Here is a 23,467-nt window from a genome sequence, read left to right as displayed (position 1 = left end):
GTAGAGACATACGCAGAGGGAGAAGCAGGCTACCTGTGGGGAACCTGTTGAGTAACTCAATCCCAGGACCCTAGGATCACACCCTGAGCCAAAGGCAGATGCTCAACCACTGAGCCACCCAGGTGCCCAGAGGGGAGACTTGTCTTTAGTAAGAGCAGGACACCTTTGTTGTAGCAGGACAGAAGACAGAGTAGAGTCCTTGAGGTAAGTTTATAAATCTGGTGGTACAACAATGAGTTAAGTCCCCCTATGAAAGCTTCTATTTCCTCACTAAAGTGTGAAGTGAGGTCATCAGCTGAGAAAGGACGCCTATATGGGAGGCACAAGGAAGAGAAAGGTTTGAGGAGAGAGAAGAGTATAAAAATGGTATCTTTGAGTGGAAACTTAATATGGAAACTCAATGGATTGGAGGTTTGTGGTCATTAGTTTAAAATAAATTGGGTCGGGACGCCTGGGTGGCTTAGTGTTTGAGCATCTGCTTTTGGCTCAGGGCATGATCCCAGGGTTCTGGGATCAAGTCCCACATTGGGCTCCCTGTGAGGAACCGGCTTCTCTCTCTGCCTGTGTCTCTGCCTCTCTCTGTGTATCACTCATGAATAAATAAAATCTTTAAAATAAAATAATAAAATAAAATGGGCCATCTACCCTCTCTCCCTCCCTTCACTTCTTCTTTCCTTCTTTGCTATTTGGGGCCCAGGGAGGTAGGAGACTAGGCAAGGTGGTGACCTAGAGAAGGGTCAGGGCTGAGTAAGGCAGCAGCCCAGTAAGGGTAGGGAGACTGGTTACATGCAAGGGGATAGGTTGGGGGTGTGTGTGGGGAATACATATATTTATATATTTTATTATATTATTATTAAAATAAATATTATATATTTATTATATTTTAACATATATACATAATATATATATTACGTATCTTTAAGCATATAAGCTAAAAGTGGCTTTAACAAATTAATCCTAATGTTAAAATTAAAACGGATGTGTAAGCACAGCATTGTGAATACAAAGAGAGTTTTCGTATCACAGAATTTTGTTATCCAAGATATTTTAGAGGTCAATCCATCCAGTCATATTTGATAATGAGAAAAATGAAGTTAAGTGACTCTCTCTAGGTCACATACTGGTGGCATAACTGAGACTAGAATTCTGGGATTCTCAGGCCATTATTTATTCTACAAGGTATTGATGCTCAAAAACTTGATATGCTTTCCATAAAAAAGGGGATTATCAGAATGACAACACTGGTTACAAAAGAATAATCTACTAGCATTTTATTACTTATAAATTCCTCTCTCTTCAATTTCATCTATTTGGAAAAAACTGTGGTCATTAACAGATTTCTATGCTTAAAAGTGGGTTTATTTTTTTGTTGTTTAAATTTTTATTTATTTATGATAGTCACAGAGAGCGAGAGAGAGAGAGAGGCAGAGACACAGGCAGAGGGAGAAGCAGGCTCCATGCACCGGGAGCCCGACGTGGGATTCGATCCCGGGTCTCCAGGATCGCGCCCTGGGCCAAAGGCAGGCGCCAAACCACTGCACCACCCAGGGATCCCTAAAAGTGGGTTTAAATATGAATAAGCAAGGTATAGTAAAGAATTTTTACAACTGTAAAGTGTGACCTACCCAAAATATCTTGCCTCTTAGGTACACATTGCTCAGCTATTTCTCTTTCAAAAAAAAAAAAAATTGTTGAATGGGAACAGATCATTGACACAGAACAACAAAATGCAGAAATTAGAACACTTTATTATAAATATTTCCAGAATATAAACTGATTTTGTATCAAGACTCTTTGAAAATTTTAAAACTATATGTAACCTCAGATTATTATTATTTAATGTATTTTATTTTCCACTAGAAAATACACTGCAAGTTAGATTTTAAAAAGAAAAGTCAGTCTAAATTGTGTCACAGAGAAAACTAATGAATATAAAAATACCCTATCCAAAACTAAAACAAACCCAATCAAGAAATAGATTCTGCAAAGCCTATTAATTCTCCAATTTAAAATAAATGACCTCCCAAGGGAAAAATACTTCTATAGCAATTTCATGAGTAAAAGCAGAGGCACTCTCATTAAGGGAAATTATATTATATAAGAAAAATGTAAGGATGCTTTTAGAAAATGAAGAAAAGTAATTTCCATGTTGGAGAGTAAGCGTATTAAGTACGTTCCGTTCCCCTGGCCTGTCGTTAGACTTAAAGAAGTTAAGGTACCTGTTCACATGAAATAATCAATCTGAACACAAATGTCATAAAACCAAGCTCCTCAACTGTTTTTTCAATTTAACCTTGGGAGAACCAACTCAAGAGCTTCAAAATCCCAGGATAGACTGGTCCCAAAGCATTTCCTCCTCTGTCTTCTCTTTACCTTGTTCCTTTTTCTCTTTCCTACGCTTCCGTTCCTCTTTCTTAGAGGCTACATCTCGACTTTTTTTCTCCTTTCGATTCTTAAGCTTTTCTGTATTGACCCTGACTGTTTCCATCTGTGTTTTGTTTCTTTGGAAGTTCTTGTGTTTGTCTAAATCTGGTTCCTCACAACCTTTTTTTCTCTTATGCTTGGGCTGTTCCTCCTCTGGTTTTTTTCTGCCTTCCTCTGGGTGCCTTTTCCCCTTCTGAGGTAGCTGTTTATGACTGGCACTGTTTTCTGAGGAGAGGTGCTTGTGAACTCCAGATTCTATGCTGTATGAGCTACAGTTATACTCTTGCTGACTAACGTTCAGGGGTGCTGGTGTTTCTGAGAAACAGTCCCTGGTGAACTGACAGTAGCTCAGGGAGCCAAGTCTTAGCCTGCTGGCATGAGCTGGTAGCCACTGAGGTAACCGGTTTTCCACTTTTTGTGAACTAGGGCATGATCTTGGGTAGGTCTGCACAGTTTCAGATGAGAGTCTTCGATCAAACATTCTATACCTTGGTCTGTAATCAGCCTCTTTGTACCTACAAGTTTCCCAACAGTCCTCTCTCAACTTTCTGAAACAAGTCTTTGGCTCTAAGCCTCTAGCTTTCTGCACTTTGATATAATCTTCAAGTTCATCTTGAAAAGAGTCATAGGTCTTCTTTGAATGCTTCATTGGGTTGACAAGAGATTCTCTGTAGAGAAGATGGGAGAAAACTCTTCTTACTAGATTATTTCATTCTGAATATTTTCTAAGCTCTTGAAGAGAGTGTCAAAAAAACAAAACAAAGAAGCCCAAACGAATTAAAACCTAATTCAGCATAAAAGTTAAATATCATGACATTATATGTCAAAAAGGTGCATTAGGATAGTTAAATATCTCCTGGGCTACTCACAAATAACTCTATCTTTCTCAGAGATGGGATGAAGAAGGCAGAAGGGAGATGGCATAAAGGGTTCTGTTGTATGGCTAAAAATATAAGGCATATAGGGATGTATGGATAAGAACTACACATCCCTGACAGATGGCCTGATCACATGCTCATATGATTTCTAAAGTTCTGATTTAATCAGTTTCTTGTATATTGTTTTCTAAGAAAAGTAATAGACCACAGAGGGGTAATTTAATCTTTAAAATCTTCGGTTTACTCAAACAAAATAAAATAAACACATACTTACCTGACTAGAGTACTCTAAGACTTAATAAAAGGATATTTACAAAATAGTTTGGGAATGCTGGAAATTAGAAATTCAGCTATGAGATGAAACTACTCTTTAGTACGGGGCATGAGGGAAGATGAGGGAACAGAGTTCTGTACCTTCCGTACAGGGCTTGGATTTCATTCTGTTAGTTCTGATTGGTGAAAAAAGCATTCTAGAAGTCTTCTGGTTTGTTCTCTATTAAAGTACTGGTGGGAGCGTTAAGGGAGGAAATAGAGGTGAAAGCTGAGAGAGGGTCAGACTGATGCAGAGCAAAGTTTCAGGAGGAATATAGAGCCAATAGGCTAGTTTTTTGTTGGCTTGTTTGATAATTTTGGTGGAGGCAGCACTATTCCTGATTTCCCCTCCCTCAAATCCTGCGTAAGTGCAAATATAGTAGAAAATACACTACAAGACGACAATGCCCTAGATATTTTTGGTGATACACTCTGTCTCCCAAAATTAGGAGGCAGCATAACCCATGTAGAAGAGAACATTTCTCCCCTTTAATTGAAAGAAAAAAACCTGATAATAGCACTCCAGGGTCACTAATAATCAGCTATCTTTTCTGGAAATTTGAGATTAATAATAAAGTCTAAATGAAGCCTCAGTTGGCGAGTCAGAAAATTTAGCTCCTATTCAACTTAAATATATAAAAATTCTAACAGAATAATGTAACAAATATTTGATTAAATATAGGCAAAAGATTTAAACAGACACTTCAGAAAAGAATCCACACAAATGGCCAATGAACACATGAGAAGATACCATTAGTCATGGAGTCAATGTCCATTAAAAACCACAATGAGACACTACTATGAACAGGAACATTCACTACGGTGACTGAGATCAAAAGACCTCAGTGGTGTTGGTGAGGATATGGAACAATTAGAATTCTCATAAATTGCTTGTTAGGGATGTAAAATGGTACAACCACTAAGTATGATCTAGTTATTCCATTCCTAGATATTTCTCCCAAAAGAAAAGGAAATATATGTCCATACAAAGACTGATACATGAATGTCCACAGTAATTTTATTTATAATAGTCCCAGAAAGGGAAAAAACCAAAATGATGATCAACAGGTAAATGGAACAATCAAATAGTGATATATACATACAATGAAATATATCAGCAATAAAAAGGAATGGATCATTGATACAGTCAACAACATGGATGAATCTCAAAATAATTATGCTGAGTGAAAGAAGCCTGACAGAAAGAGTATATAATATATGATTCAATTCCATAAAACTCTAGAAAATGCAAACTAATGTATAGTAATAGTTTTTGCTTGGGGATGAAGCAGGAAGGGGTGGGTGGGATGATTATAAAGGGCACTTTTTGAGGTCTGGATGCATGTTTTGTACACTGATCACTTGAAGATATATATACGTCTGTCAAAACCCATCAAAATATGTATTTTAAATACATAGTTTATTATACATTAACTGTACCTCGATAAAGCTATTTTTACAAAGTCACTAACAAGATTAAAAAGACATTGATAATTGTTGAAACTGGATAATGGGTATATGAAGGTTCATTACACTATTTTCTCTACTTTTATGTTTAAAAAACTTTTATACTTCATGCCCACAAAGATGGCTATAATAAATAAGAGGTAGATGATATTAAGTGTTGGCAAGGATGTGGAAAAGTTGGTAACTTCATTCGTTGCTTGTGGGGAGATAAAATGTGCAGCTATTTTGAGAAATAGCAAGGGCTTCTGGCCCTGTGCACACAGGTCTGAGCCTACCCAGAGCCAGGTAGACAGTCACCATGAAGTTCCACCCTTTTGTGACTTCAGATGGTAGCAAAAACCCCCAAATGCCACTTAAATCTCCCCTGCACATGCGCAGGAAGATCACGTTCTTCCTACTTTCTAAGGAGCTGTGGGAAAAGTACAACATCTACTCCAGGCCCATCTGCAGGGATGATGGGGTCCAGGCAGTTCAAGGACACTATAAAGGTTAGCAAATTAGCCAGGCAGTCCAGTCATACAAAAAAAAATAGGTCATCTATACCAAGTGAGTACAACGTGAGAAGGCTAATGGCACAACTGTCCATGTGGACACTCACCCAAGCAAGATGGTTATCACCAGGCTAAAACTGGACAAAGATCAGAATAAAATTCTTGAATGCAAAGCCAAATCTTGACAAGTTGGAAAAGAGAAAGGCAAATATAAGGAAGAACTTACTGAGAAAAATGCAGGAATGAATACAACCTGTTATGCAACCATAGTAGATTTTTAGCCTACTCTGTATTCCTTTGAGACTTTTCAAGATGTCTCTTAAGCATTTCATTTCCTTCCTGTTTGTTATTGCTATGTGAATCTACTTTTGCTGTTTTGTAAATCTACTTTTGCTGTTTTGATTAATAATTTTATGAATAACCACCGGAAAAAAGAAAACAGTACGGCAATTCCTCAAAACATAAAAAGTGTTACTGCATGACCCAACAATTTCACTCCTAGGTACATACCCAAGAGAACTGAAAACCTATGCTCACACAAAAACTTGTACAGAAATGTGCACAGCAGCAATATTCATAACAGCTAAGAGGTAGAAACAACTCAATATCCATGAACTGCTGAATGCATAAAATGCAGTATATTCATACAATGGAATATTACTCGGCAATAAAAAGGAATGAAGTGCTGATACATGATACAACATGGATAAACCCTGAAGGCATGCTAAATGAAAAAAGTCAGTTCCCACAGCCCACAGGTCATGCACAGATCAATAAAGAGGTGAATGGAACTTACTTGTATCAGGCTGAGAACTTGGTGAAGAAATCTGATCATAGTCACCCATTAATTGCTTCAGTTTTCTAGCATGAACTTTCCCCACATGGTGAAACTGTGCAACAATCAGCAAGCTAAAAAACACGATGCAGAGATCCCCAAATCGATTTCTGTGTAATACTCCATTCCCAGTCATCTGAAACCAAGTACAATCTTGTTATAATTTAATTATATTTAATTACATTAAATAGTTCAAAGTTTAGAATTTTACTATCAACATAGATCCATCATGTCAGAAATCCATCTCCAATTTCTTATTATTTCACTTCCTGTAAGTCTGAAAGTTAGGCTAACTCTCTGAGCATGTATTTTACCCCAGAATAATAAATGTTTTGTTTTAGAACAAAGTGATCCCAAATCTCCACCTCTAAATTTGCAGATAGTATTCACGATTTTTAATATATTTAGTCTAGATGAAGAGTTTAGGAATAGAGTTTTGCTCACTCACAAGTCAAAGTATCAGCTTCAGTAGAAATAATCCTATGATCTAGAAGATCTCTAGTTTCAACCCACCTCATAATGTCAAATCCTTTGCAATTCAAACTATATCACTACTCCCCGTATGCCTTTTACAAAGGGTATCTGTAAAAGTTCAATATTTATTCATTCAACATGGTATCTATGAATAAAATAAAGGGAGATAAGATAGAAGATTATATTAAATATTTAAGGTAATATATTTTTTTAAGATGTATTTATTGACAGAGAAAGAGAGAGTACAAGCAAGGAGAACAGCAGGCAGAGGGAAAGGGAGAAGCAGGCTTCCTGCTGAACAAAGAGCCTGATGTGGGGCTCCAACCCGGGATCATGACCTGAGCTGAAGGCAGATGCTTAACCGAATGAGCCACCCAGGTGCCCTAAGATAATATTTTCAAACTTTAAATAGATATCATTTCATATATCATCTCAAATCTTAACTTCCTGAGAGGTTTCAAGGCTATATACTAGCTTTTTTGCTAATTACAATGAAATTTCAGTATGAAAACATTTAGGAAGCCTCTAGTCTTTAATATGGTAATATAGTTTTATTTAGTCCAGAAAATACCATTTTGAAAGAGAAGTTACTGGGTTACCAGTATGAGTGTATATCTTTTCTGATACCAATCATGGAACATCAAAATTGTACTTTCTATGCAGCCATTTATTTTATTTTTTTTAAGATTTTATTTGTTCACCAGAGACACAGACAGAGAGGCAGAGACATAGGCAGAGGGAGAAGCAGGCTCCATGCAGAAGCCTGATGCACAACTCGATCCCGGGATTCTGGGATCACGCCCTGAGCCAAAAGCAGATGCTCAACTGCTGAGGCACCCAGGTGTCCCCCTATGCAGCCATTTAAATGAATGCGTTGGAACCACATATACTGTCATGGAGAAATGTCCATGATATATTAATGGGGAAAAACGATGTAGAAGTCTATCTACCTATTTACCCATCTACTGATCAATCTAAGACCCAATTTTAATATAAAAACACTCAACATACAGAACCAAAAACTAAATATATTCAATATGTATATTGTAAAGGAGTCAAAGTAGCTAGGCTGCAGTCCATTAACTTCCTTTCTGGGGGCGGGGAGGGGTGAGGGAAGAAGGCCGGTGACTTCTGGACCCCTGACTAAAAGACCAATGAATGCTATTAGCTAGGAGAAGGGGAATTTATCTTTGACATACCCTTAGCAAGACGTCTCTGATTAAGGATTATCTATAGTAAATAAATTCAGGACCTATGAGGCAAAGCACTCCAAGGAATATTACATAAATGAAGATGATTCATAATTTAAATACTTTGTGTGAGGTGACCCTCACTTAGAAACCTCATCTATTATTTTGGGTCAGAGATGCATGACTAACGTAGGAAAACATAGTTTGAGGAGCCATCTTTCATGTTCTAAATATCTCTGCTTCTTTAGAGTTGTCTGATTGCTTGTATCCTTGAAATATGTAGTAAACCTTGATACTAGGTAATATTACTTATTTGTGTTAGTCTGATTTGACAGTCTAATCTTGTATCCAATACCCACAGGAAAAAAATCAGAAAAGATATACACTAAACTTAATGGGGCTTGGGAAATGGGTTTAGGAAAGGAGTAAGAGACATTTAACATTTTGCTCTCTGCACACATCTGTATTAATTTCTGCAAGTAACATTACTCTGTAACTAAAAACTCCATAAAAAGTTGATTTAAAGGTTCTACAGGGTATCTTCAAATTAAGCTTAATTTTCAGTTACCAGTATATAGAGTAAAAAAAAGTTTGCTTAAAAATATTATGAGTTCAGGATGCCGGGATGGCTCAGTTGGTTAGGTGTCTGCCTCCAGCCCAGGTCATGATCCTAGGGTCCAGGGATGGAGGCCTGTGTCCAGCTGCCTGCTCAGTGGGGAGCCTACTTCTTCCTCTCTCTCTGCCAATTCCCCCCACTCCTGCTCATGCTCTCTCTCTCTCTCTCTCTCAAATGAATAAATCTAAAAAAAATTATGAGTTTAAGAACTGTTAATCAAAAACATTTTAGAAAGGATGATGAATATTTTAAAATGTTCTCTATTATATATAGTATCTCTCTAAATTACTTGAGTTGTTTTAAGGTATATAACTTAATTACATATGGCTCTAAAGTTAAAATGAAAAGCAAGCCATAAAACAGGAGAAAATATTCCCATCTCACATATCAGACAAAGGACTTATATCTAGAATATATAAAGAACTCTTATGACTCGATAAGACAAATCCATATTAACATGGGCAAAATATCTGGACACCTCAAAAAAATATATATGCAATTTAAAACCCTAACATCATCACTGGAAATGATTAAAATTAATAGGATTGATAATACCAGAAGTTGGTAAGGATATTGAACAATTAGTTAGAATTTAAAATAGTACAGCTTTACAAAGCAGTTTGATACTTTCTTTAAACATTAAACAGGGGATCCCTGGGTGGCTCAGTGGTTTAGCGCCTGCCTTCAGCCCAGGGTGTGATCCTGGAGTTCAGGATCGGGATTGAGTCCCGCATCAGGCTCCCTGCATGGACCCTGCTTCTCCCTCTGCCTGTGTCTCTATGTGTCTCTAGTGAATAAAATCTTAAAAAAAAAAAATTTAAACATCTACCATATGACCCAGCCATTTCACTTGTATTAGCCCAAGAGAAATGAAAAGATACATCTCTGCAAAGACCTGTACATGAGTATTCATTGCAGATTTATAATAGCCCCAAACTGAAACAACCCTAAGGTCTGCCAATAGGCTAATGGATAAACAAAACATGGTGTATCTATATAATAGAATTATTCAGCAACAAAAAGAAACAAAAATATGCACACAATGTGGATGATCTCAAAACCATGCTTCCTGCAAGACACAAGAGCATGATTCTATATTTGTAAAAAGTCCTAGACATATAAACTAATCTATAGTAATAGAAAGTAGATTAGTGGTTGTTGGGGACAGAGGTAGAGGGAGGGATTGATTATAAAGAGGCCTGAGAAAGCTTTTGTTGTTGATGGAAATATCTGGCATTTATTGTTTACAAATGGTTGTGTGGGAGTATATACCTGTCAAAAACTTACTGCCTTGTATACTTTAAGTATGTGTATATTTTAAGTACAGTGTATCTCAATAAAGTGTATCAGAGGAGCTTAAAGATCTGTAACAGATATTTTTGGAAAGGAATAATTTTACCTTAATTTGTTAAACTGGATTGTTAAATGTTGGCTTTGTTTCCAGAAAGATTGTTCACCTAACAAAGGCCAATTCACTTATGCAGAACTACTGCCGGTATATTATGTCACTTATCTCACTGCTCCTAGGAGCCAGACATAGGGACTCTGGAGTCAGTTCTGGCACTTATTAGCTGTGTAGGCTCGGTTAAATTTCTCAACCTCTCTGTGCCTTAAGTTCCTCATCTTTAAAATAGGGATATAACATACACCTCAAAAGAGTTGTGAGCCTTAAGGAAATGAATACATGTAAAATGCTTAGAACGGTATATGGCCCATGGTAAGTGCTGAATGAATGAGCTACTTTCATTGTTATTTAGGATTTCATTTATTTAACTGACATAGTGAAATGTTCTCCCAAGCATTCTAGTAACTACAGAAAGCCAAATAAAGGAAAGGTTATATGTAAACAGAGCAGGGGTGCCTGACAGGAGTACCTAATAATTTTTATTTCAAGCTAACTCATGTTTTAGAGGGACTTTTTAAAAATGAAAGCTGAGGGGCACTTGGGTGGCTTAGTCCAGTGTCTGATTCTTGATAATGGCTCAGGTCATGATCTCGGGGTCATGAGATCAGGCCCCGAGACAGTCTCCCTGCTGCCTGGGATTTTCTCTCCCTCTCCCCCTCTCTCTCTAAAATAAGTAAATCTTAAAAATAAAATTAAAATGAAAGCTAAAAGTTAGACTTGATCAGTCAATATTGTCTTTTATGATTGCCGATTTTGAACCAATTTTTTGAAGATTTCAGTTTATATCTTGTTAATGTGTGTCATGTATATTTTAATACTCATAGGAGTATGGAGTATCAAGCAGACCTAAGATACTAGCTAATTTTACTATTTATAGGCTGGTACAAGGTCCTAAGCAAGAAACAGTTTGTCTTGACCAAAACTCATTTCTAATATTTTTGGAAAAAAATCTAACAAAATTCTGAAAACTTCCTATTTATACTGCACATATACCACAAACTTATAGATGAACACTCATAATGCTATTTACTTGCTCATTTACCTCTAGGAAATATATCATAGTGAAAAAAGCAAGAATATGGTATCTTTTATTTCAGAGAAATGAAACTATGTAGGTTATTCAATAGCTGGAGGCTTGGTCTTTATTTCAGTAAAAACATGGAAAGCCATTGTGGAAGTTAAAACACCATACATCAACTATTGTGTTAAATATGAAACACATGAGTAATATGAATTACTCATAATTCAAAACTGCCAAATAGAGCTTCATATCTTAATAAAAAACTAAGAACCGCTCTACTTTAATTCTAGAACTGTCAAGAGAACTTGTTCCATTCCACCCACTCATTTAGAAATTGTAAAACCTGAACTTTGGCACTATATAAAATGTTCTTAATAAGTCTCAGGTTTGGTGAATAAATCAACTGATTTTAAGTGAAAAATCTTATTAAAAAATTTTATGCCCCACATCATTTGTGTTGTGCCATGGCATTTAAACCTCATACAGCATGAAGGTCTTAAAAAATGTTTATTAAATATTTCTGAAGAGAAAAATGGGCAAAATTAGGATTAGGATGTTGATTTGGTTACTTTTAGTTCGATTCTTCCCCCTTAAAAAATACACCAAATAAATGGCATCATCTTATACTTTTAAATCTAATTCACTAAGAAGTATTAGGCGACATCTTGTATTTTTCCATTATTTGCATCTTTCTCTCAGAGATGAATTCGATTAAAACTATCTAAAAGTATTTTTTCTTAATGTATTAGTAAATAGTATTTTTTAAAATCTAAACTTGTTTGTTGCTAACATTCAGAAATACCTTTATTTTGTATATGGACCTTGTATTTTACTTCCTTGTTAAACTTATTCTAGTAGCCTTTTCCTAGATTCCTTGCTGTTTCCTACATATATGATCATATCATCTGCAAATAAAGACAGTGTTACTTCTTTCTCTCCAATCTGAACTCCTTTTGCTTTTCTTGTCTGACTGTACTGGCTAGGACCTTCGGCAGGATACTGAATAGAAGTGGTAAGAATGGATATCCTTCCTTGTTCCTGCTCTTGAGTTTTGCAATCTTTTAACATTATTATAATCTCAGGAAAGATAAGCAGAGAATCGCATTAAGTTTTAGGACACTAGGTAATGGATTCTGTCTTACCTTTGCTATCTTTTGTAGTTGTTATCTTTGCATGTTTTTCTTTCTTTTTACCTGTTTTTTAGAGATTTTTTTTTAAGATTTTATTCATTTATTCATGAGAGAGACATAGGCAGAGGGAGAAGCAGGCTTCATGTAGGAAGCTTGATGTGGAAGTCGATCAGGGGACTCCAGGATCACACCTGGAGCCAAAGGGAGACGCTTAACCGCTAAGCCACCCAGGTGTCCCTAGAGATCTAATTGTAATAGAAATGCATCCCTGTACCTGTTACCATAAAAAATACTCTTAGCTATTTTGGTTATTAACCTTGCCTTTTTAGGAAATGAGATTAGTATCTGATCTAGGAGTTTGCTAAGCTCTAGCTATTTCACACTAATACAACAAATCACAAAAATAATTAAGGGTTTATTTACTACCATGGCATATTTCCAATGATAAAATACAAAATAATTAAGAAAATCATTAATTGGGAGTACTTCACATTTATAGACATTTAACATTTATGTCTCTAAGTCTGAACATCAATGGCTAGCTAGCTCAAGGATTCTGCTTGTGAAGTTAATTTTACTTGGACTCAGGCAGACATCCTACATCAGGATGCCACCAAATGCATTCCATTCCTTCCAAAGGGTTAGTAAATGTGAATAGGTCTGTAAGAAGGGATGCTCATGCCCCATTGCTCATGCCCTAACATATACTTGATGAAGTTAGTAATGGAAATCTTATTACTTGTTTTAACATGCTTAGTTAATATTTTCACATATTGACAGCTAATAAAGGCAACAAATCTGAAACAAATAATCATTAATGTCTCTCCAGACATCTTCCTCCTCAACCATTCTATCCAGCTGTCAACATTAGATTTACAACATAATGTGCTCTGGTGTGCATGTGGCAAATAGGTCTTGGGCAGAGCACAAATTTACAAAAAACAATGAACTACTCCTGATTATTTCAGGAGTCCTGGCTAATACGCATTTACAGCTGCATTTTCTCTAATGCATTCACCCTGCTGCTTCTTACCAATTTTAGAGGTTGTCAATTAATGGGTCTTCTCCTCACCCCACTACGGAGAATTTGACTGCCTTACACCACTATCCTACATTTCCTCTGCAGCCATTTCAGACTCAGAGATAGAGTTGTGTGTCAGGAATGGCAAAGCAGCCAAACCAGCTCTGGAGCATTCAGCTTTACTGTAATTTGAGAGAGAAATAAACTTTTCTTAGGTTTAAAAAAACCCTGAATTTTCTCCACTTTTTTTCCTAATTTCACTAACATTAATACTAAGCTCTTTAAAAGGGCTGTGCCTAATTCATTTGTATGTCCTTAGTACTGAGCAGAGTACCTGGTACATAGCAGAAACTCAATGTTTTCTGAATAAATGTTAACATGTTAGCTATTAGCTAGATTTTTCTGTCATTTGATCTAAATCTCTGCTTAATATCATGAAAACAAAGGAAAACATTTTTAGGCAATTGCTATGTAAATGGGTTAATGATTCCATGAGGAGTCAAAAATATCCTTTATTCTAAAACTGAGCCCATTTAATTTTTTTTTTTTTAAGAGAAGCAAATAAGCAAGAATTGTCTGTTGTGGCTTTGTTTTTACTAATCCCTCAGGAATATCATTACTGAGTGAAAATTTTTTTTGAGTGTCAAAAATATTGAGAAACCTCACTGAATGAATTACAAAGTGTCCTGGAAATTCTTATGACACCTTCACCATAAATTCTATGTATATTTCTTTTCATAGAAGTCTGGTTAAGTGGTATTTCTTTAGGTTTCTGTGATGGAAGTCTAATTTCTCAATTTCCGGTTTGTAATCTTACACCTTATATATATTTCCTGTTTGCCAATATTTAATCCTTACATCTGTTCATTATCAAGTCCAAATCAGAAGAGCTCCTCTTAGAGGAGCTATAGGTGAAAATGGATTAGAAGATGTTCTTCAAATCAGTTAATAGTCCTATCAGGATCTTGAGTGACTGGAATTTTAGTAACTAGATACATGATAATTCTTTCATACCTTTTGCAAAAGTCGTTTAAGAAAAAAAAAAAAAACCGGATAAGTAACAAGTAACATTTTCCCCCCTCTTCTTATGTACTATTTTGACCGGCAATTATTTAGGGCTTTTACAAATATCTCAACTAAAAATATATGGACTCCCACCATTGTTTTAAATACTATAATATACCAAATAGTGACCATTTGTTAGGTAGCAGTTAACTGAACAGTTAATGAGGATATTTACTCAAAATAAAGAGACAAAAGGTAATTTTTTAGGTAAAGAATTATATTTTGTTTTTCAAATCCTAGTGAATGGTCTCAGTCTTAACTCAGAGACTTAATCACTCTTTGTCACCTGATAGCCATTACAGTTGGAAGTTTCATGTTTTATGAACTGCTGTTCTACACAGCCAATCCATGGAAAGAATATCAATGTAGAACTGTCAAGTTAGTTCACAATTTCAATGCTGTCAAGGACCTTAAAGTTCGGTTGGTGCAGAGATCAACCTTGACACTGACATCTTGGGTAGGAAAATCATTTGTTGGGGTGGGAGTGAGGCTGCCCTGTCCATTTTGGGATGTTTGCCAGCATCTCTACCCTGTATCATATAGATGCCAAGTAGCACCTGTGCTCACCACGCCCCTTCTTGCCCGGTGGTGGAAATCAAAAATGTCTCCAGACATTGCCAAATGTCCTCTGGGGTGGGGTTGCAAAAAGACCCCTGATTGAGAACCACTCAACTGGGGTAATCCAATTCCCCCTCCCCACAGATGACAAATCTCAAAAAATAAATTTGGGACTTTGAGTTTGAAAGAAAAATTGGGGACTTTTCTCAGGTCATATAGCTAGTGGACAAACTAGCACTAACTAGAACCTACTACTTGTTAGATCCCTATTCCAGCATTCTCATTATACCACCTTGAAGTTGTATAGAAAGGTTACTGCTAGCATTGTGTGAACTGACACTGTATAAAGTCCTAAGTAATCACACACATTCAAAGTCATCATACACACACACAAAATGTTATCTGGCAAACTGTTTTTCTATGAGAAACTGTTTCCAAATCTTCCTGTGATCTGGCTATGAGAGCCAAACTGAATTGTAGTCTCAAAACCTATAAACGGCTCAGGCTTATCTGGTGAGGGGCAGTAAGTTTGGTATGAAAACAAATAAATCCAAATTTTTTTCCTCAGAACGATAACCTAGGCTAAGGACCCTAAATCTAGTCTTCCAAAGGTTGCTTTCATTAAGAGACCTTGAATAGAACATCATTTGGTTGCAATGACTTTCTAATTCCATTTTTAGTGTGTGAAATTTTTGTAAGGTGCTTACAAAAATGTTTTAAGAAATGTATGCACTTTTTTTAAAAAACTACTTTGCCATTCCTCCAAAGTGAAGTATGTAAATTATGGAATAGCACAGAAAAATAGAATATAATCATGAAAGAGGGTAAAAATGAAATTATTTTCAAGAAGTTATTATATTTATTGATGTCTCTCTCCAGAAAAGAGGAACCTAAATTATTCTACAATATTTTGGCTTCCACCGTCTTTTGCTCTGGAGACAGAAAGCAACATGAGGCAACACAGCATACTAAAAATTACGAGACTGAAGATGGTTAAATGTTTTACTTGAGATGTGCAATGCGATCAAGCTCCACCACCTAAAATCATTTCCAAAACTGTCTTTACAGCCTTACCTCCCTACAGGCTGTTGATAGGTATATAGGACTTGTAAGAACTCAAACAATGTTTGAGATGATTCAGAAATAACTTTTTGTGTTAAGGGGTAACGTGTTGGTGATAACTGTGAAAACCCTGGCCAGAAACCACCTCTTCCAAACCCCTTGCCCCAATTTTAACAGGTCTCCAACAGCTTAAGGCGGAATCCTGGGATGACCCAATCCCCTTTGGAGCTCCTGCTAGAAAAAGCTCAGGGCTGTCAAAATAAATGTACTGTTGGGCAGCCCGGGTGGCTCAGCGGTTTAGCGCTGCAGTCAGCCCAGGGCCTGACCTTGGGGACCGCGGATCGAGTCCCACGTTGGGCTCCCTGCATGGAGCCTGCTTCTCCTTCTGCCTGTGTCTCTGCCTCTCTTTCTCTCGCTCTCTCCTCTCCGTGTATTCTTATGAATGAATAAATAAAATCTTTAAAAAAAAAAATAAATGTACTGTTTTCAGAACCAACATTTGATGACAGGCCCCTGATCTCTATTTTTGAGTGTTTAACTCAAAATGGCTTTGGACTGTGAATCCTTCCGGTGTCTGAGATGATGTGTACCTCCTACAACTCCGAAGAGTCCCTCTCAGACACCGGAAGGCCGGCCGTTCCTTTTGAGGTGTAATCTTCGAGAAGGTTAGGCCTGGGTCTCCCCGTGGTGGTGGGAGGGCAGAACCCTAACTTCCTTACTTGCCAGCCGCCCGACACCGTCCCCAAGGAACCAGCTTTTGTAATTCCTCACCTCCCTGACTCTTCTTGAACCCCACCTCTCCTCCGGTCCCTCGTTTTCCCTTTAAAACTCCCAGTCAGCTCCGCGCGAACCCGGACGGAGCTCAGCGCTTTCCCCTGCTGCCGGGAGCTTCAGGGACTTGTTTTTCACCGCTCTCCCTCACGTCCGCTTTGCTATCTTGGACACTGGCAGATCCGTACTGAGCTCAGGCCGCTATCGAGAGAGGCCTAAAAAATCTGAGGACCTTGCTCTACAGGGTGCTACCCTCAAAAAGCCTAGGAAGACTCTCCCACGGGGCGTCTCAAAACCCTCTGCGCGCTTCTCTCCGCGCGGGCGGGCGCCCCCCCGCAGGGCTGGGCTCCCCGCCTACTCCCCGGCTCGGCGAGGTCCTAACTCCACTCCTGCCTCAACACCTACTTTCCCGGAGGTGGAAGTGCCCTCAGCCGAGGCTCCTCGCCCGCACGTCTGCGGCCCTTCCTCGCCTCATCTCGGAGTTTCCTCACCAGTCCCGCTTCCCCGTCCCTGACACTCCAGGGCCGCACTTCCGCCTCTGCCCGCTCCGGCCTCGGCGTCCCAGGCCCCTGCACGCTCCACGCTCCACGCTCCACGCTCCGCCTGGGAGCCGTGGCGCCACGTTCCGGCGGGTCGGCGGGGCTGAGGGAGGCGAGTGGACGCCCGCCCGGACCCCGTCGGCCATGGCGCACACTCGGGGCGCGCCCAGCCGTCACCGGGCCGCGGAGTTGAGGGGCTGAAGCCCGGGCCGCCCCCGCCGCCGGGGCGGGAACTCACCTTCTCTGAGGCAGGGGCGGGCGTCTACAACTACTGTTCCCCCTCCCCGCTAACGCCGCCGGCCGGGGGACAGGCCGGGGTGCAGATGGCGGAGAGGTAGGGACAGCAGCTGCCGCCACCGCCGCCTCCGCCGCCGAGCAGGCGGAGTGAGAGGAGGAGGCGGAGACCGGGCTTCCTGAGGGGAAGTCTCCGCCACCACCCGCGGCTGACTGGACGGCGCCGGCGCCATAGCGGGAAGGCGCGCGATTGCGCTTGCGCGGGCCGCCCCGCGTCCAGAGAGGCCCTGTGGCCCCGCCCCCCCTCGGGCCCCGCCCCTTCTGGCCCCGCCCCCTTCGCTCCTCCTCCTTCGGGGCTCCGCTCTCACCGTGGCTCGCGCCGGTGGTTCCCGCTTTCTTCGGCGGGGGCGGGGGGCTGTCTCCTCGTCGTTCGAGGGAAGGGAGAGCGCGTGTGGCCGCTCGCATGCGGTTAGTGAATCTAAAAACCGACTGGGAAAACGTCTGGAAGCCTCTGGATTCTTCCTCCAAAGTATCTGAGAAATACATCATCTTTATCTGTCGTTCCTTTGTTAGGGTCTTCAACGTGCAGGGTTAGGGTGAGCAAAAGCCTTGGTCGTGATACGTTGTGGTCATTGGTCCGTAAATGACTCTTGTCTCCCCTCCTTCGCACCTCATCTCATTCCCCATCTCCCGAAGAAACCACGACCCTGGTTTGTAGTCCTCATTTCCTTTCATATATGTGTCTTTATCACATACACGTGTGGCTAAAGAAAGTTTATTTTGAATTTCATAAGATTGATAGCTTCCTCTATGCAGTCTCCTGGAACTCGTTTCTCTCAATATTTGGAGGATCAGCCAAGCTGTTGCATATAGGTGTTATTTATTTGTCTCACTGCTGTCCAATATTCCACCCATTTTCCTGTTGGTGGGCATGTCTCCTAGTACATGGCGCAAAAGTTTCTCTTGAGTAGACAGACTCTCCTGTCACACTGCCCTCGCCGAGTTTCAGGTGATCATCATCTCTTGTTAGAACCATGGCAAAAGATGCCTAACTTACCCTTCTGACTTCACCAGTCCCATCTGCTCTTCATACTATTGCCAAAGCATTCTATCTAGAAGTCATTCCTGACTTTCCATTGTCTATTGGAGAAAGTCAAACAGCACTACTAGGCTTCTGGGCACCTTGATCTCATGATCTTCCTACTGCTGTCACCTCCCCACCTTGCTTTCACGTTATGATTTAGCAACATTAAACCTTTACTGATTCCTATAAACACCAAACTGTTGCATATGCTACTTCCTCTTCTGAATGTTTTCTCTCTACTTCTAATGACCTCCTCCTCCCTCCAGAAGTAAATTGTATCCTGGATTCAGCATTTCTCTTTCCTATTCGTTTCCTAATACTTTTGTTACATATCTACGTATCCCTAAATAACATGAAATCTTGCTTTGCATGATGTAAAACTTTATGTAAATGTTACTATACATATGTTTATTCACCTGCAGCTTACTTTTTTCACTTATCATTATGTTTTGATATCTAAGGTATGCTGAGGTGTCAGGATCTAATTCATTCACCTTCACAGCTCTATAACATTTCATTGCATGACTACACCACAAGCTGGCCATTCTCCTATTGATAGACGTCGAGTTTGCTTCCAGTTTTTGCTTTTATAGATAGTACCACTCTCATGTTCTTATGTAGTCATTTTATGCACACATGTGAGAGTTTCTCTGGGGTTTATACTTAGGAGATGCTGCTGTTTTTTAGCTAGGGGCCTCGGTAATACCCACTTCGAAAGTTATTATGAAAAACGAGGTAATGTTAATAAAGCACAATTAAGACATTCAATCATTTATAGTTTAAAAAACTTTCAAATGTATATGAAACACTGGGACAAAGGCTATAGTCTGGTGCTCGAATGACAAACAGATATAATATGTGTGCTTCTGAAGCTCCTACAATACCCAACCTATTGTTGTCTGTACATAGTGCTATTTCTTTACCTCCACATCTCTGCTTGTGCTGCTATGTCCATGGGACTGAAATGGTCACCTGCAACTCTGCTTCTCTTTCTGCCTTCTGTTAGCTACTTCTCTGAAACCTTCCCTGGCTCCTCAGGCTGCCCTGGATATCCCTTCCCCTTTGCTTCCTATATCTTCTCACCATCCTTACTTGCTCTTCCATAATTGTCTCTGGTCAGTCTCTTAAACACAGGGCCCACATTTCATTCATCTTTGTTTTGGGGCACTGAGCACAGTGCCTGATACATATGCCGATAAATGCATGTGGAATGAGCAAATTTAGGAATTCTTGGGAAGAAAGCAGTTTGTAGCCAGGGATTTCTAGGAGCCAAAGAAAAGCAATGGAAGCAAGCATGCTATTTTATTAAGAACACAGAGGCTAGAGAGTTTAAAGTTTTGCCAATGAGGTAGTTATACAAGATATAAGGGACTATTACAGAGGAAACCTGTCCCTGTCTGGAATGTGAGTGGTAGATGTGCACAAGAACTTTTTCTTTGATTCTGTCACTCATAGTGATTATGAAACAAATTAATGAATCAGCCAGTGAATTCACCTGAAAGCAGTGAGCAGTGCCTGGCTTATTTAATGTTGCTAGGCATTAAGTTATTATTAGTTTAAAGCAGGCATTGGCAAACAGTGTCTGTAAAAGGCCAGATAGTAAATATTTTCAGCATTGTGGGCCATATGGTCTTTGTTGCAAGTATTCAACTCTGCTGTTATAGTGTGAAAGCAACCATAGAAAATATGTAAACAGACGAGAATAGCTTTTTTTTTTTTTTTTTTTTTAAGTAGGCTCTACTCTCCATGTGGAGCTTGAACTCACTTCCCCGAGATCAAGAGTCCCATTCTCCACCCACTGATCCAGCCAGGTGCCCCCTCGTATGGCTCTTATTTAATAAAATTTATAGTCACTGAAATGTAGCTTTCACATAATTTTCATGTGTCACAACATATTCTTCTTTTGACATTTCCCCCCAACTATTAAAGAAGGTACAAACCATACTTAGTTCAAGATCTCAAAGAAAACTTGTTGACCCCTGGAGGAAATGAACCTTAGCACCGGTACAAAGGAGGTAGAATCCAGTGGTCAGGGGCTGTTCTTTTACTGAATAAATCTTGAAGTTCTCTTGATTAGCCACTAGATGGTAGACCTTTGTAGGTGTGTGGCCCAGCAAGGGAGTCTGCGATAGAAGGGGTGATGATTGGAGTTTTCCTGTACAGTATGGTAGATGAGCCACTGCCATGCTAATGCAGGCATGCAAACTGTCCTAATGTTTCAAAACCATTCGTCTGGGTTTCATTTATGTCTCCACCTTCACACTTATTTGTACATATTCTTTCTATTGCAGCATATCCTGAAGGAAATGCAACCACTCTCAAGGCCTCTGAGATTATTTGCTCAGAGGCTCAGGAGAGATACAGTGTGAATACAGGCTAAAGATTTGGGGGCTGCAACTTGGGATATGGGAGCAGCTCCTACCCAAGATGCGGGTTAATAAAATGGAGCTCATATTAAGAGGATACTTGAAGCCCAAGTATTGATATACTTAAAACTCCAAAACAGCCTCCATACTAAGCTTCTTCATGTCACCTTCTCTAACCCTTAAGGTGCATGACAGGACCTGACATTACTCTGGCCCAGTATCTTCTGCAAGCTTCCCCACACCTTTTTTAGGGTGTGGGAGTGTTTGGTGGCCATAGTGACACTCTTGGCACAAAAGTGTGGTTTGCGGTGCAAGGGAAGTTCAGCTGAAATAGAGGTAAATAGAACCATATTTCTGTCATAACTCTTTTCTGAAATCTCCCAGCTCAGATCTCTCTCCCAGACTGGGAGTCCTCTGGCTTGAGCTGTCCCATTTTCCCTCCCTTTCACACTACCCTTCTTTATCCAGACATATGAAGGAAAGAGACTGGATGGCTATTAAAATTGTTAACAACAATAGCCAAACTGTGGAAGGAGCCTCGGTGTCCATCGAAAGATGAATGGATAAAGAAGCTGTGGTCTATGTATACAATGGAATATTACTCAGCCATTAGAAATGGCAAAAACCCACCATTTGCTTCGACATGGTTAGAACTGGAGGGTATTATGCTGAGTGAAGTAAGTCAATCGGAGAAGGACAAACAGTGTATGTTCTCATTCATTTGGGGAATATAAATAATAGTGAAAGGGAATAGAAGAGAAGGGAGAAGAAATGTGTGGGAAATATCAGAAAGGGAGACAGAACATAAAGACTCCTAACTCTGGGAAACGAACTAGGGGTTGTGGAAGGGGAGGAGGGCGGGGGGTGGGGGTGAATGGGTGACGGGCACTGAGGGGGGCACTTGATGGGATGAGCACTGGGTGTTATTCTGTATGTTGGTAAATTGAACACCAATAAAAAATAAATTTATTATAAAAATAAATAAAATAAATAAATAGTTAACAGTGTTAAATGTTTCCATTTTCTTGGAGTAGAAAACAGCTCCACAGAAACATGACTTTAAAGGTCTGTGAAGCTCAAGTCTGTGATCTTAGCCACCATACCACACTGTCGCATAGTATGTCTACTCTCCCCCCAAGTTTGATCTCTTAGGAAACATAAAATAAATCTGTTTTTTCCATACCTCAATATATGGTATTGAAGAAAACTCTTATGTTCTACCTGAATCTTTTCTGCTAAACATCTCCAGTAGGGCAATAAGATGTCTTCCAAAACTCTAGATGAGGGGGTGCTCCTGGGTGGCTCAGTCGGTTAAGTGTCTGCCTTCTGTTCAGGTCATGATCCCAGGGTCCTGGGATTGAGCCCCATATTGGGCTCCCTGCTCAGTGGGGCATCTGTTCCTCTTCTCCACCTTTCCCCTGCTTGTGCTCTCTCTCTCTCTCTCTTTATCTCTCGCCTGCTCACCCTCTCTTTCAAATTAATAAATAAACTCTTAAAAAAAAAACCAAACTCTAGATGGGTTTTTCCTGTTGATGAAGACCAACAGTTGTCATGAAAGCAGTTCCACCACTTAGGCAGCATTTTAGAAATGTGTGCAGGGGAAAACTTCTGGTTATACAGTGCTACTGGCATATTGTGGGCAGGACTGAGGACACAAAGAAAGGTTTAGATCCCATGGGGTGGGGGGAAGAACTGGAAGGGGACAGGTGGGCAAAAATTTTTATATAGGATTTAGGTTGATAAGCAGCGGAATAGGACTATGTGCCCCCTTCCCTGTCACCAGCCTAATAACTAGAGCCAACATTATCTATCTCATTGATCCTGCCAAAGATGCAAGTTATCCGGGGAAGCCTTATACATTGAGATTCTTTGCCTGACCCTCACAACCTCAAATACACAGATGTACATCCTAGATAGGTGAAACTTTGTTTATAATTATCAGAGTCTAGAATTCTGTTTTATATGTAATCATAGAGTCTTTTTAATATTTGCTAAATTTTCCAGGAATGCAGCCTCTTGTTAACTGAAGGATTATACTTTTCTTTCATTCAGAACTTGACTTAGAGTCATTCAACATTTCAGAAAAATCATGTCACAAACAACAGTGCCCTGTGTGGTGTTTGTGTCCCCAAAATCAACCTACATTTTTAGCTCTCACTATGACAGTGATTCTATGGGGGAGGTCCACACATCTGACCACTGCTTTCTTTCTTTCTTTCTTTCTTTCTTTCTTTCTTTCTTTCTTTCTTTCTTTCTTTCTTTCTTTCTTTCTTTCTTTCTTTTTCTTTCTTCTTTCTTTCTTTCTTTCTTCTTCTTTTTTTTTTAAGATTTTATTTATTTATTCATGATAGAGAGAGAGGCAGAGACACAGGCAGAGGGAGAAGCAGGCTCCATGAAGGGAGCCCAATGTGGGACTCGATTCTGGGTCTCCAGGGTCAGGCCCTGAGCTGAAGGCAATGCTAAACTGCTGAGCCACCTGGGCTACCCTGACCACTGTTTTCTAGTGCAGCTGTGCCCATGCATA

The 23,467-nt window shown here is 39.6% G+C and overlaps 1 protein-coding gene and 1 pseudogene across 2 annotated transcripts; one reads left to right on the top strand and one right to left on the bottom strand.

Annotated features, from left to right (window-relative positions):
• Positions 1 to 1,728: 1,728 nt before the first annotated feature.
• Positions 1,729 to 17,744, bottom strand: KRCC1 (lysine rich coiled-coil 1). Of its 2 annotated transcripts, XM_049095546.1 has the most exons (4): positions 17,498 to 17,744; positions 16,276 to 16,406; positions 6,369 to 6,543; positions 1,729 to 3,092 (listed from the first exon to the last, which is right to left on the bottom strand). In XM_049095546.1, the coding sequence occupies exon 4, from the start codon at positions 3,071 to 3,073 to the stop codon at positions 2,318 to 2,320; it is 756 nt and encodes a 251-aa protein (XP_048951503.1). In that variant the 5' UTR covers positions 3,074 to 3,092; positions 6,369 to 6,543; positions 16,276 to 16,406; positions 17,498 to 17,744; the 3' UTR covers positions 1,729 to 2,317. The 2 variants fall into 2 exon arrangements, with proteins under 2 accessions (XP_048951503.1, XP_025309646.1); XM_025453861.3 differs by lacking the exons at positions 6,369 to 6,543; positions 16,276 to 16,406; positions 17,498 to 17,744 and adding an exon at positions 3,577 to 3,710.
• Positions 5,380 to 5,853, top strand: LOC118351121 (60S ribosomal protein L26-like 1; annotated as a pseudogene).
• Positions 17,745 to 23,467: the final 5,723 nt, after the last annotated feature.

The sequence above is a fragment of the Canis lupus genome, chromosome 17 (genome assembly GCF_003254725.2).
Source record: "Canis lupus dingo isolate Sandy chromosome 17, ASM325472v2, whole genome shotgun sequence".
In the NCBI taxonomy this organism is placed as follows: Eukaryota; Metazoa; Chordata; class Mammalia; order Carnivora; family Canidae; genus Canis; species Canis lupus.
The sequence above is the reverse complement of the archived record's forward strand: the minus strand, read 5'-3'. Positions and strand labels throughout refer to the sequence as shown.